This window comes from Ovis canadensis, chromosome 2 (assembly GCF_042477335.2).
Source record: "Ovis canadensis isolate MfBH-ARS-UI-01 breed Bighorn chromosome 2, ARS-UI_OviCan_v2, whole genome shotgun sequence".
In the NCBI taxonomy this organism is placed as follows: domain Eukaryota; kingdom Metazoa; phylum Chordata; class Mammalia; order Artiodactyla; family Bovidae; genus Ovis; species Ovis canadensis.
This window is the reverse complement of record NC_091246.1, coordinates 67949798-67962697: the sequence shown is the minus strand read 5'-3', so window position 1 is coordinate 67962697 and position 12900 is coordinate 67949798. Positions and strand designations below refer to the sequence as shown.

At 45.0% G+C, this 12900-nt stretch overlaps 1 protein-coding gene and 1 long non-coding RNA gene across 8 annotated transcripts in view; one reads left to right on the top strand and one right to left on the bottom strand.

Annotated features, from left to right (window-relative positions):
- Nucleotides 1-12900, top strand: part of TJP2 (tight junction protein 2) — a 126010-nt gene that overhangs the window by 45712 nt on the left and 67398 nt on the right. For 2 of the 6 annotated variants that reach the window (XM_069576372.1, XM_069576367.1), the window contains exon 1: nucleotides 2386-2614. The exons of 3 other annotated variants lie outside the window; for them this stretch is intronic. In XM_069576372.1, the coding sequence (XP_069432473.1) occupies nucleotides 2555-2614 (60 nt within the window). In that variant the 5' untranslated portion in view covers nucleotides 2386-2554. Of the gene's footprint in view, nucleotides 1-2358; nucleotides 2615-12900 lie in introns of those variants that run through there. One more of the 6 variants, XM_069576370.1, reaches the window with a different exon arrangement.
- Nucleotides 1576-3006, bottom strand: LOC138433554 (uncharacterized). Of its 2 annotated transcripts, none has more exons than XR_011254358.1 (2): nucleotides 2486-3006; nucleotides 1576-1831 (listed from the first exon to the last, which is right to left on the bottom strand). It is a non-coding gene; the product is annotated as an uncharacterized lncRNA (long non-coding RNA). The 2 variants fall into 2 exon arrangements; XR_011254357.1 differs by lacking the exon at nucleotides 2486-3006 and adding an exon at nucleotides 2001-2099.

The following is a 12900-nucleotide window of genomic DNA, read 5'->3' as shown; positions in this document are numbered from 1 at the left end:
CCACAATGCAATAGAACTTTATGCAGCAATGGACATCCTATATCTACACTATTCAATATGGAAACCACAAATGTGTGGCTACTGACTGAGCACTGGAGATATGACTAACATAACTAAGAAACTGGACTTTTAGTTTCTTTTAGTTTTAATTTAAATTTAAATGTATCCGATACTCACATGTGACAAGTGGTTATCATATTGGACAATGCAACTCTAGAGAGAAAAAGGAAAATCATTCAGCAGATATAATTGCTACATTCTGGGTTCCTTTCTTTTTAAATGCTAGTGGTAAAAGCTCACATCACTAAGGTGTGACCAGTTCACATATGGTGTCATTGTTATTATTAGTCAGCACTGCCTAATTTGGGAAACATTTTTTTTTTTTTAATGGTGCTCTCATCAGGAGAGTAACACCTTACCTCAGGAATACAACCAAAGTATCTAATTCTGGAGACTTAAAACTGGGAAATGTTACTCACAGTGCTTTTTATTCAGAGGCAGGCACTTTGCCATTGCAAAGGAAGCCAGAAGCTAACACTTTCAGAGGCATCTGCTCAACTTGTTTTTCCACATAAGTTGCCAAACTTGTTTTCATTAGGCAGGAAACGAAGCAACTTTTCAGGGAGAGAGCCTGGCCTCTGCATCTCCTCAGTGGATCCATCAACCCTTCTACCTTCTGAGGTGCTGTGCAGTCGCTTACTCATGTTCAACTCTTTGCAACCCCATGGCTGTAGCCCACCATACACCTCTGTCCGTGGGGATTCTCCAGGCAAGAATACTGGAGTGGATTGCCATGCCCTCCTCCATCTACCTTCTAGTGGGCCTAGGTGAACTATGAACTAGTCAACCGAAGAGCAGGATGGACTGAACGTTTCTCTCTCACAATGTGGTTTCCTTAAGATTTCAAACCCAAAGGTATATTTTTATTCAGGGTACCTGTTTTGATTCTCCAAATAACTTACATGCCTTTAAAATAAGGAAACATTTATTGTGCACAATTATATATACATAGACTTCTCACAAAGAGTCAGACATGACTGAGCGACTGAACTGAACTGAGACTTCTCTGATGGCTCAGACAGTAAAGAATCCACCTGCAATGCAGGAGACCTGGGTTCCATCCCTTGGTGGGGAAGATCCCCAATATTCTTGCCTGAAAAATCCAGTTGACAGAGAAACCTGTTGGGCTACAGTCCATGGGGTCGCAAACAGTTGGACACGACTGAGTGACTAACACACAACAGAGGATTCTACAATGAATAAATGTACTGAGTTGAATTTGATGAATTCTCCCTGATAAGCATTTGTGACCTACTTTGGGGCTTCCCTTACCTTGTGGTTCAGCTGGTAAAGAATCCCCTGCAATGCGGGAGACCTGGGTTCGATCCCTGGGTTGGAAAGATCCCCTGGAGAAGGGAAAGGCTACCCACTCCAGTACTCTGGCCTGGAGAATTCCAAGGACTTCTATAGTCCATGGGGTCGCAAAGAATCGGACACGACTGGGTGACTTTCACTTTAAAAAAAAAAAAAAGCTGGAGTTGTTGGGAATGTGCCAAAGAGATAACTTGGAGTATATTTTCCCAAAAGTCTTGTTTTATTATTTAACACGAACCTCTCATACTCTCCGAATTCAGGGTATCAATTGTTGAGCCGAGAAACGTGGGGTACCGTCCTGGGTGTATATGTGTGTGTGTTGGCTGGCCGGTCTGGTCTCTAGGCGCAGGACAAAAAGAAACTTTGGAGCTTCCCCGGTTCTTTCTTTTGGAAGAGAATTGGGAAGAAGCCTCTGCAAACCTCTCCAAAAAGTGTTCCTACAAGATGCGCACGCGACCTTGGGGGCAGAAAGAAAGTGAAAGTGTCAGTCGCTCTGTAGCGTCTAGCTCTTTGCGACCCCATGGACCCTCCAGGCTCCTTTGTCCACGGGGTTCTCCAGGCAGGAATACTGGGGTGGGTTGCCATTCCCTTCTCCAGGGGAATCTTCCCGACCCAGGGATTCGAACCTCTGTCTTCCGCACTGCAGGCAGATTCTTTCCCCGCGGGCAATGAGACCACCCCGAACGCACTGCTTCACGCAAACTTGCAGCGCTTCCCCGGCGCGCGCCGGGAGCCGGACCTGCTGCCCCCAGTGCGCGCCGCGGAGCGAACCATCGGGTCCGCCGGAGGGGGGTTGGGCGTGGGGGCCGCGGGACGCTCTGGCCTCGGGATTTCCCTGCTGCCGCCCCCCTCTTCCGTCCTCGGCCGAGAGTCCCTCACCGCGCTCCGCGGGGTCTCCGGGGGCACGGCGCCGGCAAGCCCTCCCCCCGGCCGTGCAGGGTTGGTAGCGGCCCATTTGAGAGTTTTCGCGGCCAGGCGGCGGGCGCAGAGGCGCGGCGTTGGGTAGGGGGCGGGCCGTTGCCGCCGCCGCCGCCTTGGAGGGAGGGACAAAGGGGTGGGGCCCCGCGGACTTGCACCGGGCTAAAACCCGGCTGCGGGGCGGGGGACTGACCTGCAGCCTGGACAAGGAGGAAGAGCGGGGCCCAGGACAGGCGCGCCCACGCGGGACCCGCGCCCGAAGATGCCGGTGCGAGGAGATCGCGGGTTTCCACCTCGGCGGGAAATGTCAGGTTGGCTCCCTGTAAGTTCCCTCTTGCGTTCCGCTTGGTTGGGAGAAGGGTCGCGAGGAGAGAGCCTGGGAGCGCGTGGTGGGATTCCCGGAGGCGCCATGGGTGACTGGGACTCTCCCATGCGGAGGTGGGGTTGAGGGCAGCGGGTAGGTTTCACCGGACGGGGGTGGTGGCTCGTGGCCTCCGAGGCGCCTGGATCCTTCTCTCTGTTCTCCAGAGTCACTTGGATTTCAGGTTAAGTCGCGAGTAGGGAGAAACTGTCTTGAACTCTGTCTTGGATCCCTGCTACTTCGGGGGCGTCTCGCTGCGCCTGCTGTGCCGCCTGCCCTGCGCCTGCGTTTTCCTTCTCTGTTGGTTGATGCAAAATTACAGGCGTGTGTGCGTGAGACACACTGACAACTCTTTGGACCAGGATCCTCATTTTCCCTTTTAATCGGTTACATCTGCAGAAGAAGTAAAAGTTGTTCGCTGTAGGAAATGGAGCTGGGGTTTGGGAGGACGCCAAGAGAAGAGAGTGATGGATGCTTTGTCCTCTGGTATTATCTTACCTGTCACCAGTTCCTTTTCTGTCTTCATTTGTGAAGTCTCTGCTTTACACAGTAGTTTATTTTAAATTATAAATAATCAGGGTTTTGACTACAGGGTTTTAACATTCTTGAAATGTGGATGAACTTGGGAGTGAATACTCCAGGGCTTAGTAATGGAAAGGAATACAGCCTCCCACCTCTGTTTTAGCTTCAGTTCTTAGGCAGCGCTGCTGCCTTGGCAGCTGTCTAGCCTGAATAATGGTTGTGGTTTCCCTGCAGTTCCCAGTGGAAACTGCCCTCATGGAAACTGCCCTCATCCCGTCATAGAAACTGCCCTCCTTTCCTCAGTTGGAATCCCAGCAGAGAAGGCAGGAGGCCCTGTCCTCAGATCTTTAGGTGGTCTGGGCCAGCTGTGCTGACACTCTGGGAGAACAGGTCCACTTGTGTCTGGATTATTCCTGGGTGAGACAGTCTGCACACAGACCTTGGAATCAGACTGTTTTCTTTTTAAGTGAGGAGTTAGTGGTCATGATTGCATTTGTAGCAGAGTGCCATGTGATATCCTGCCTTAGAGAATGAAATTTGGTTATTTGATAAATTTTCATGACTGGCTTCACTTCAGTGTGAGGATGCCTCTGTCACCCTGTCTTGTTGGGGAAGAATGCCAATCTTTAAGACTCTGATGTATTCCAATTAGAGAGATGAACAGGATGCTGTCGTTTTCCCTCTTTGGGGAGGTGAAAGAAGGGGAGGGTGCCTTACTAAGGTGGTGGTGGTGTCTTTTGAGGTTTTTCTAGCACTTTTTCTGAGCTGCTGTCAGAGATTTTCCCTGCCCCGATTCGCTGCTGCAGCTTTTTCAGGACCATGCAGCTAATAACGTAATGAGCACCTACTTGTGCCGGTCCATTGTGAAGAGGTGAGTGCATGAGATAAGCAAGACTCAATTTCTGTCTTTTAAGAGTCTGCTATGCGAGCTGAAAATTTTAGGTGTATTTTTAGATTGTGTAGACTCTCTCTGCTGGGATACCTGTGGCTGAAGGAGGGAGTGTGAAATACAGATGTACACTCTGCAGTACAGAAATGCAACAAAGTGTGGGATTGTCCTGTGCACACTCCCTTCACGGATTCTTTTGGGGAGGAAAGTTTGCCATTTGAACAGATTCCTCACAGCGTAAGTCAGTCTAGAAGATGGGGCTAATAACACACCTCACAGGGTTGAGTGAGGACTGAATGAAATGTGCCGGGGTGCCTGGCTAGTGGGTGCTAAATAAACAGTAGCTTGTACAGTCATTCCTGGGTATCATGGGAAGGGGGAGAATGGTTCTGGGACCTCCGTAGGATACCAAAATCCAAAGATGCTCAAAGTCCTTAATATAAAATGGCATACATAGTATTTTCCTGTAACCTCAAGGCATCCTTCTGTACACTTTAAATCATCTCTAGGTTAAGATTCCCTAGAGGAGGGGCATGGCAACCCCCTCCAGTATTTTTGCCTGAAGAACCCCATGGACAGAGGAGCCTAGCAGCTATGTTCCATAGGGTTGCAAAGGGTCCATAGGGCTGCAAATAGTCCCACAAGACTGAAGTGACTGAGCATGCAAGCACAGGCTACTTACAATACTATATACAATGTAAATATTATGTAAATGATGTGTAAATAGTTCTTGGTGTGTCAAATTCAAATTTTGCTTTCTGGAACTTTCTGGGGTTTCTCCCCTGCCCCCATACATTTTTGATCTGTGATTGGTGAATCCTCAGGATATGGAGGGCTGACTGTAATATGAACCAAAACAGGTGCTGAAAACTCTTAAGTGCAGGATCCTGGATTACGGAGGCAAGTGGGACCTAGAAGCACAAATAGGAGATGCCAGGTAGGTATCAAGGCAGTTGCTGGGAGAAAGAACAAGAGATGCTCACACTCTTGAAAGACCTTGAATGCCAGTAAGAGAACTTTAAGAAAAAGCCACAGAAATACTTAATGCATTAATGACTTGACTTTTCCTGCAAAGGAGTGAGCCAGTTTCCTAGTAAACACTCTACCCCACACCCCCTACATAGGGAATATTACTATTTGGGGGGCACTCATATGCTTAAGATCCTAAATTTTTTAGCATCACTTGCTGGGGAGTTCCATTTGCAAGGATTTCTGCCTCCGTTTGTTAGACTTTTAGTCTAATTCTTTGTATATTGACAAAAGGTCACAGGCAGACATTTCTCTTTCGTGGGAGATGTGCCTGGGAATTTGAGAGAGATGCTAAAATCCCTAGTGACTTTAGCAAGTTTTTCTTTTCTGAAGAAGTTCTTCTTAGGAGACAGATAAGTCCTTGAAACTAGGCGGGGCCACTTGAGTCTTGTATGCTGTCATATGTCATCAAATTTGGTGCAAGAGTAGCTTGACGTGTGGGAAGGGCGGGTGGGGTGAAGAGTTAGGAAGGGTTAGTAATCACGCTGAAACTCTCCACATGCCTCTACCAAAAATATGAGCCATCAGGGAATTCCTTGCCTAATCCCTAAAACAAATCCCATTGAGGAGCTGTGGCTGTAGATTAGCTTATCTAGATTGAGGGCTGATACCCTATAAAATGCCTTGTTGATCAGACTTGAGGTGGTAATCACAGGGCAACAAGTGCTGGGCTGGAATGGCCTTGGACCAGCCAGCCTTGGGGTTGAGAAGAATTTTCATTGAAAATTAAGTGGACATGGTAGAATGATTGTCTAAGATGTTTTACTGAGTTCATTTCTTCATCCTAAATCCAAGGGTCAGGGTCAGAAACATAGACTCAGGGGTCAGATTCAACACCTGTTGTATAGGTTAAAAACTTGTTTTACATGGCCCTTTTAAAAAATATATATAAATTTTTTATTTTTTGGCTGCACTGGATCTTCATTGCTGAGCATGGGCTTTCTCTAGTTGCAGTGAGTGGGGGCAATGCTCTCATTGTGGTGCAGGCGTCTCTCATTGTGGTGGCTTCTCTTACTGAGAAGCACAGGCTGTCGGTGCGCAGGCTTCAGTAGCTGCAGCATGTGGGCTCAGTAGTTGGGGCTCGTAGGGTTTGGTTTAGTTGCTCCACAGTATGTGGGATCTTCCCAGACCAGGGATCTAACCCCTGTCCCCTGCAATGACAGGTGGATTCTTAACCACTGGACCACCAGGGAAGTCCTGTACGGGCTTTTTTTAAAGTTCAGAAAGAAATGTTCCCTAAAGCAATTTAGAACCTACTTTATCCCCACAGGAACTTTTATGATTATCTTTATGAGTAGAAGCCCCTTTAGCTAGCAAATTTATGAGGATCTGAGTTGGTATCTCCATTAAAAATTTTGCAAAAGTCATATAACAGCAATGGAAAAAACTTATCAGGCACTCAGTCCCACTATCTGCTATTGGCAATAGCTAGTTCCAGGTTTGAAGGCTACCTAGGAAAGGAGCCAAATAAATCTGTACTATGCCCATGTCACTGTATGAGGAAGAGAGTTCTGAGGTGGAAAGTACCAGCATCCACTTTTGCAGCTTTGTTAGGAAATGCCCTTCCTAGAACTTGGTCTCTGACTGCTAGAGCCCAGGCAGGCCTGCATGGGTCTTCCCCTAATGGTGACTGTTTCATACTGGCTTTTTAAGGGAACTAGAGTCTCTTTCATCCAAAGCTGTATCAGCCTCAATAACCTGTGTGCTCAAAAGGGAGATGCAGGACTGTCATTGGAAAACCATCTATTAAGTTTGTTATGCATTTCTCTTGTCTTTTTTGCTATCTCCTGAACAGTGTTTTTCCCCCAAGTGTGTTGTACAGACAGACTGTATAGGGAGGGACATTGCCCATTCTTCAGTTACCGTGCATTCCTCTTATATAAATAAAAAACGTAAAGCCAGTCTGTAAACTCATTAGGATGAGTGGAGTGAGAATAAGATAAAAAATTGTGAAGAGAGCCCTTGAAATCTGAGATTTGGAAAATACTCTTAAATTGTGAGTGTGACATTTAGGTATGGAGAGCTAGGTATACCTCAACCACACCTTCAGGAAGTCACCACAGCATGGCCCAGAAAAGACAGGAAAGTTGAACTTAATGGGCTTTATGTCTTAATGTGTGTATCGTGCCATTGTCTACCCAGACAGTGTATTTGTGAAGCTATTTAACATCTTCCGTAAGTCTCATTCCTTTCTCTGCTTCCCATGAGCCATTCTGCAATTTTAAGGTCTGTTGGTGTGACGTTTGCAGTAAGATGGTGTACTCCAGTGTTCTTGCCTGGAGAATCCCAGGGATGGGGGAGCGTGGTGGGCTGCCATCTCTGAGGTCACACAGAGTCAGACACGACTGAAACGACTTAGCAGCTGCAGCAGCAGCGTGAAAAGAGGGGAAGAGCTTTGGCACTCCTGGAGGACATACCTCTGTTACCAAATGCATCTTAGTCACCATTCATAAGTGCTTAAGAGTAGAGAGACCCAAGCAGCCTCCCATGCAATGCATCTAACTCATTAAAAATGAAGCTCATAAAAGTGAAGTTGCTCAGTCGTGTCCGACTCTTTGCAACCCCATGGACTGTAGCCTACCAGGCTTGAGGAGCCTCTCAGTCCATGGAATTTTCCAGGCAAGAGTACTGGAGTGGGCTGCCATTTCCTTCTCCAGGGGATCTTCCCAACCCAGGGATCAAACCCGGGTCTCCTGCACTGCAGGCAGACGCTTTACCATCTGAGCCACCAGGGAAGCCTATGGTCTGTAAATTATACTTTAACAAGGATTGTCATAGGAATTGCAAGTCTTGAGATAGGGAAAAAGCACGCTGCTATGACCTGGAGAAAAGAGCAATTGAGGTTCTTCGTGGTCGGTGAATAAAACCACGGCAGAAAACACTTTGTTTCAGTCAGCAGAATCCCTCATTCTGTGGGTGTGCACAGTTTTCATGAGAAAACCTAGGGCTTCAATTAGTAACTTGTTCTTCAGTCATTTAAAGTCAGTCCAGATATTTGTTTAGTGCCTCTGCCAGATGGTTAAAGTTAAATCAGGTCTTTAATCTTAAAAACAATGCAGCTTCTCTGTCACTTACACATCATGGTGTGTTGCAAACCATAGCAGTATGAATTTTGATGATAATGAGTGTTTGTTTTAGCTTTCAGGCTAAATATTTTGCCTGATTAGATTATAGATTATAGTTTCTACTTACATTTCTGTTCCCCGATCATTTTGTGTGTGGGGCGGGGGGAGGGTGGGGGAGAGTTTGGGGGTATTGATAGTAGTGGTAAAAGACTATTGATAGATCTTTTGAAAATAAAATATTTGTTGGGTATTACAGGAAGCTCTTCTGACCCCAGGATTTCAAATTATACTATTAATTATGGCAAAAACCTCATGTCACATCCTTGAGTACAAATGTTTACTGAATTTTACCCATATGCATATGTAAACATGGATTTCAGAGTTAATCAATACAGTAATTATTATTTGTGTCATAGACTTTACTCAGCCATATGAAATATATACATTATGTTCACAAGAGAAAAATGATGTCGTCTTTGGAAACTTTAATTGTAGTATGCTTCATCTGACACCCTATATAAACACAGTACTAAATATATAGTTATGTTTTTATAGTTAGTGAGAAGTCAGAGGCATTTAGAAGGAACATATGTAATACACTGTGGAAGAAAATTATTGGGATAGTCTTGCTGGTCATTAAAGAGTTGGACACGACTGAGCGACTTTCACTAACAGTTATTGGGCTGTAATTAATAGGTAATGATTAGAATCCAGTTGTATGTTTTGTTTTGTTGGCCACAAGGCATACAGGATCTTAGTTCCCCTACCAGGGATCGAACCTGGGTCCCTGCAGTGAAAGTGCAGTGCCCTAACCAGTGGACCACCAGGAGAGTCCCAGAATCCAGTTGTATCTTTGCCATTGTATATGTTAGAAAAAGCTTTGTTAGAGATGAGAGAATACTGCAGATACTCTAGGTTTTGTCACTTAGTTGAAGGTGAACTGGGGAAATAATGCATTCTAGTCATCAATAGGATTTCGTGAACTTCTCTTCTAGGACTTGTAGCTTCAGGAACCTTTGTTGTTCTTCTGATAAAATAATGTTCCATATATGGCTGTTTGTTTCCATTCACTTAGAGACATTTCTTATAAAGGAAGTGTTCTGAATCCTAGGTTTCTGAATCCTAGGTGGGGTTTCTTCTCTGCCTTCTTTCGCAGCAGGCATCTGAGAGGTTGCTTGTGCTGGGCTCAGCAATGGGGAGGAGGGGTGATGTACCTATCAGAGGCTACCAGCCCATTCTCCATCCTCGGACGACTCTCTCCAAATATGTCTAGCAAAGCAGAATGAAGTTCTTTGAAGAAATCAGTATTAGCCAAGCTAGCCATTTCTGCTTTCGAAAAGAATAGTTCAGAAGAAACTTCCTGGTGAGCTCATTTTTAGTTGCTCCCTTATCCTTCTTCCCTCAGACTGAATCAGTTAACCTCCTGGCCTGTGATTGGGCAGTGTGCACATGCCAGTGTTTATTTGAGCCCTTATCACGTCTGCCGTATGCCAGTCATTTCCTGTCAGCTGTGAGCCCCTCCCTGGTCTGCGTCACCTTGGTCACCCCAGACACTGACGGGTCACCAGGCACATTCCCTAAAGTATCGACCGCATTTTACTGACTTGATTTGGGGAAGTCTCATTGCATGAAGTAGTAAGAATGAAAGACTCTTTGAGAACTTAGAAAAGTGGATTCCTAGATTCCTGACATTGATAGCGTGAGTGGATGATAGTTTGTCCATAAGAAAAAAATAATGTAGAATTTTTATTAATACACAGATTGTTTCTTCGTTGGTGTATAAGCTGTACTAAGAATTAGCTGGGTGACTTTAGCTAAGGCATGTAATTCTATTAATAATTCTCAGTTACTTTATGGGGATAACTATACTTGATCATCTCTGAAGTCTCTTACTATGCTTAAGATTCTCAGTATTCAGTGTAAAGCCTAGAGAACATTCTAAATTTCTGTTGGTTCTTGTCACCTTGAAGTGCTTTCATACTCGGACAAATTGTGTGTGTTTTCTTTCTCTTTGTTTTCTCTTTGAAGAAGAGATTCAATGAAGTCTCTCTGCACAGCAGTTTTTTAAGAGTGGCTGTCTTGTTTAGCTCATGAAGTGATGGAAAGATCTATTATTCAGTTGCAGCTTAAATAATGTGCAAGCTCAGTGGGTACTGAATTCTCTTCCTCACTCTGCAGCCCCAAGTCAGCAGCTGCAACCATCTCACAGAGCTTCTTGAGAGTTCTTTTTCCTTCTTCTTCCTTTTCCCCTTCACCCTTCCCAGTGAAAACTGCATCCTGGGAGCCTCCAGTATGCCCTCTCTTCCCCATGGAATCCTCTCCCAGGAACCACATTTCCTGTAGCATGGGCGCAGAAGGGAAGGCAGGCCTGTCACTAGGATCCCTTTCTGATTTGTTCTTCACCAGTGCACTGGAGACAGCCTCCTGGTGACTGTTGCAAGACCTCTTTCGCTGTTACTGACTGACATGAAGTCACTCTCTGGCAGCCACATTTAATGGATGCCTCAGGCACACGGGATTTTTTCTGCCTAACTTCAGGGACAGCACTTCGCCTGCTGTGGTCGGGTCTGTTTAGTGTCTGGGTGAGTTTTAAGAGGGGAGAGAGATTTGTTAGCATCTCAGACATCCATTGAAATTTTCCAGAAATGCAACTGGAAGCATTTGTGCTTTTGCTTCTGGTCTTATTGTGAAGAATCTAAAAACAGACAAGTGGCAATAAAATACGTAGAAATCAAGAGGTAGTTCACTTTGAATATCGGTGTTTTTTCAGATTTTAATCAGAGGCCGAGAAGGAAATGGCAACCTACTCCAGTATTCTTGCCTAGAGAATCTTATGGACAGAGGAGCCTGGTGGGCTGCTGTCCATGGGGTCGCACAGAGTTGGACACGACTGAAGCGACTTAGCATGCATCCATGCATTGGAGAAGGAAATGGCAACCCACTCCAGTGTTCTTGCCTGGAGAATCTCAGGGATGGAGGAGCCTGATGGGCTGCCGTCTCTGGGGTCACACACAGTCGGACACAACTGAAGCGACTTAGCAGCAGCAGTAAAAGAAGCAATACTCGATCGGCTTGTAGTGCTTGAGTATATTTGCAGATGTCTTTTCTCAAGAGTTGGGGAGGGACAGGAAAGGTAGACTGAATTTACCAAAGAACTGCAGTGAAAAATATTTGCCTGAAATTGAGGAAAATTTTCCTGTGGGAACAGTGGTCTCCTGAGTGTGTCCTCAAAAGCTTACTTACTCACAGTGAAGTTTTTTCTTATTATTATTTTCATGTATTTTAAAAAGTTGAAGTATAGCATATATAGTAAAACACAGAAGTGGGGAGCGTGATACTTTTTTTTTTTTAATTGTAGTAAAACACAGTAAGACCCACCATTTTAACCATTCTGAGTGTAAATTCAGTGGCATCTGCTTGTGCTGCCACCATCACTATCCAGTTGCAGAGCTGGCTGAACTTTTACATGAATGTATGCATTGTGTGATTACCACCTGGATCAAAAAATAGAACTTTCCATCACTCTAGAAGGTTCTTCTGTCTTGCCACTTTTTCGACTGTTACCACCCCACCGACAAGGGAACCTCTCTTCTGACATCTCTTACCATCATATAGCTTTGCTTCACTTTGATAGGATCTGTATAAATGAAATCAGCACTTGGTATCTGGTTTCTTTCCTCAGCGTAACCTTTGTGTGGTTATGTGATTCAGTAGTTTTTTTTCTTTGCTCAATAATATATACGTCACTTATATGAATTTCCCAGTTTGTTTATTCATTCTTTTGTTGATGGATATTTGGGTTGTTGTCAGGTTTTTGTTTTGTTTCTATTATGGGTAAAGCTGCTGTGAAAGTCACCTAATACTTTGTTCTGTTGGCTAATGCACCCATTTCTCTTGTGTAAATTCCTAGGAGTAGAATCGCTGGGTCATGGGCTGGAGACATGCTTAACTTTCATACTGTGACTGTTGAAATCAGGCATACCTGGGTGTGAGATCTTTTTGTCCTGAAACTTGAATGGCCTTAGGCAGTTTACTTTGCTCAGCTGTGAAATGGGCATTGTATACCTGTGGGTCAGGGCTCAGTGAAGGAGACAGACATTATTCTAGATGTTTCAAGGAAAAAGGGATTTCATGGAGGGAATTAGATGCCTACAGAACAAAAGGCTGGAAGGATGAAAACCAAGGGCCCATCACTAGGTCTCTGATTTGCCTCCTAGAAGGTTAAAATCAGGACTTCTGATTTTATCAGCCTCTGTAGCCAAGAGGAGGCTGAAACGATAGGGAGCTTGGAGGCAGCTGCAAAACTCAGGTCTGGGAAGTCAGTTTCTGCCTATGACTGCTGCTAAAGGAAAAGAAAAAGGAAAACTAATGGCATCTGTTTCCCTTCATCCTTTAGATCTTAAGTAGATACTTGCACCTCATTGGTACCCTTTGGGCAAAGATATTGGGCCCTCTAGTCTCTGGAACTAGGGGAAGCTGAGTACCAGCAAGCAAGAAATGGCATAGATGCCTCCTAGGATTGCAATGGCAATTTCATTGCAGTGGTTATAATTTGCTTGTATTATCACTATTACTGAAAAACATGATGCCACAGTAGTCACAGGACTGCTTTCTGTAATCTGTGTTCAGAATCAGTACTTTAATCAGACTTTATAATCACCTGCTGGGGTGTGGATACCACTGTTAAGTCCTCCCAAAGTATTGTCTCTGAAGGGCCTTTGTTTCTCAACTGCTCTGTGATG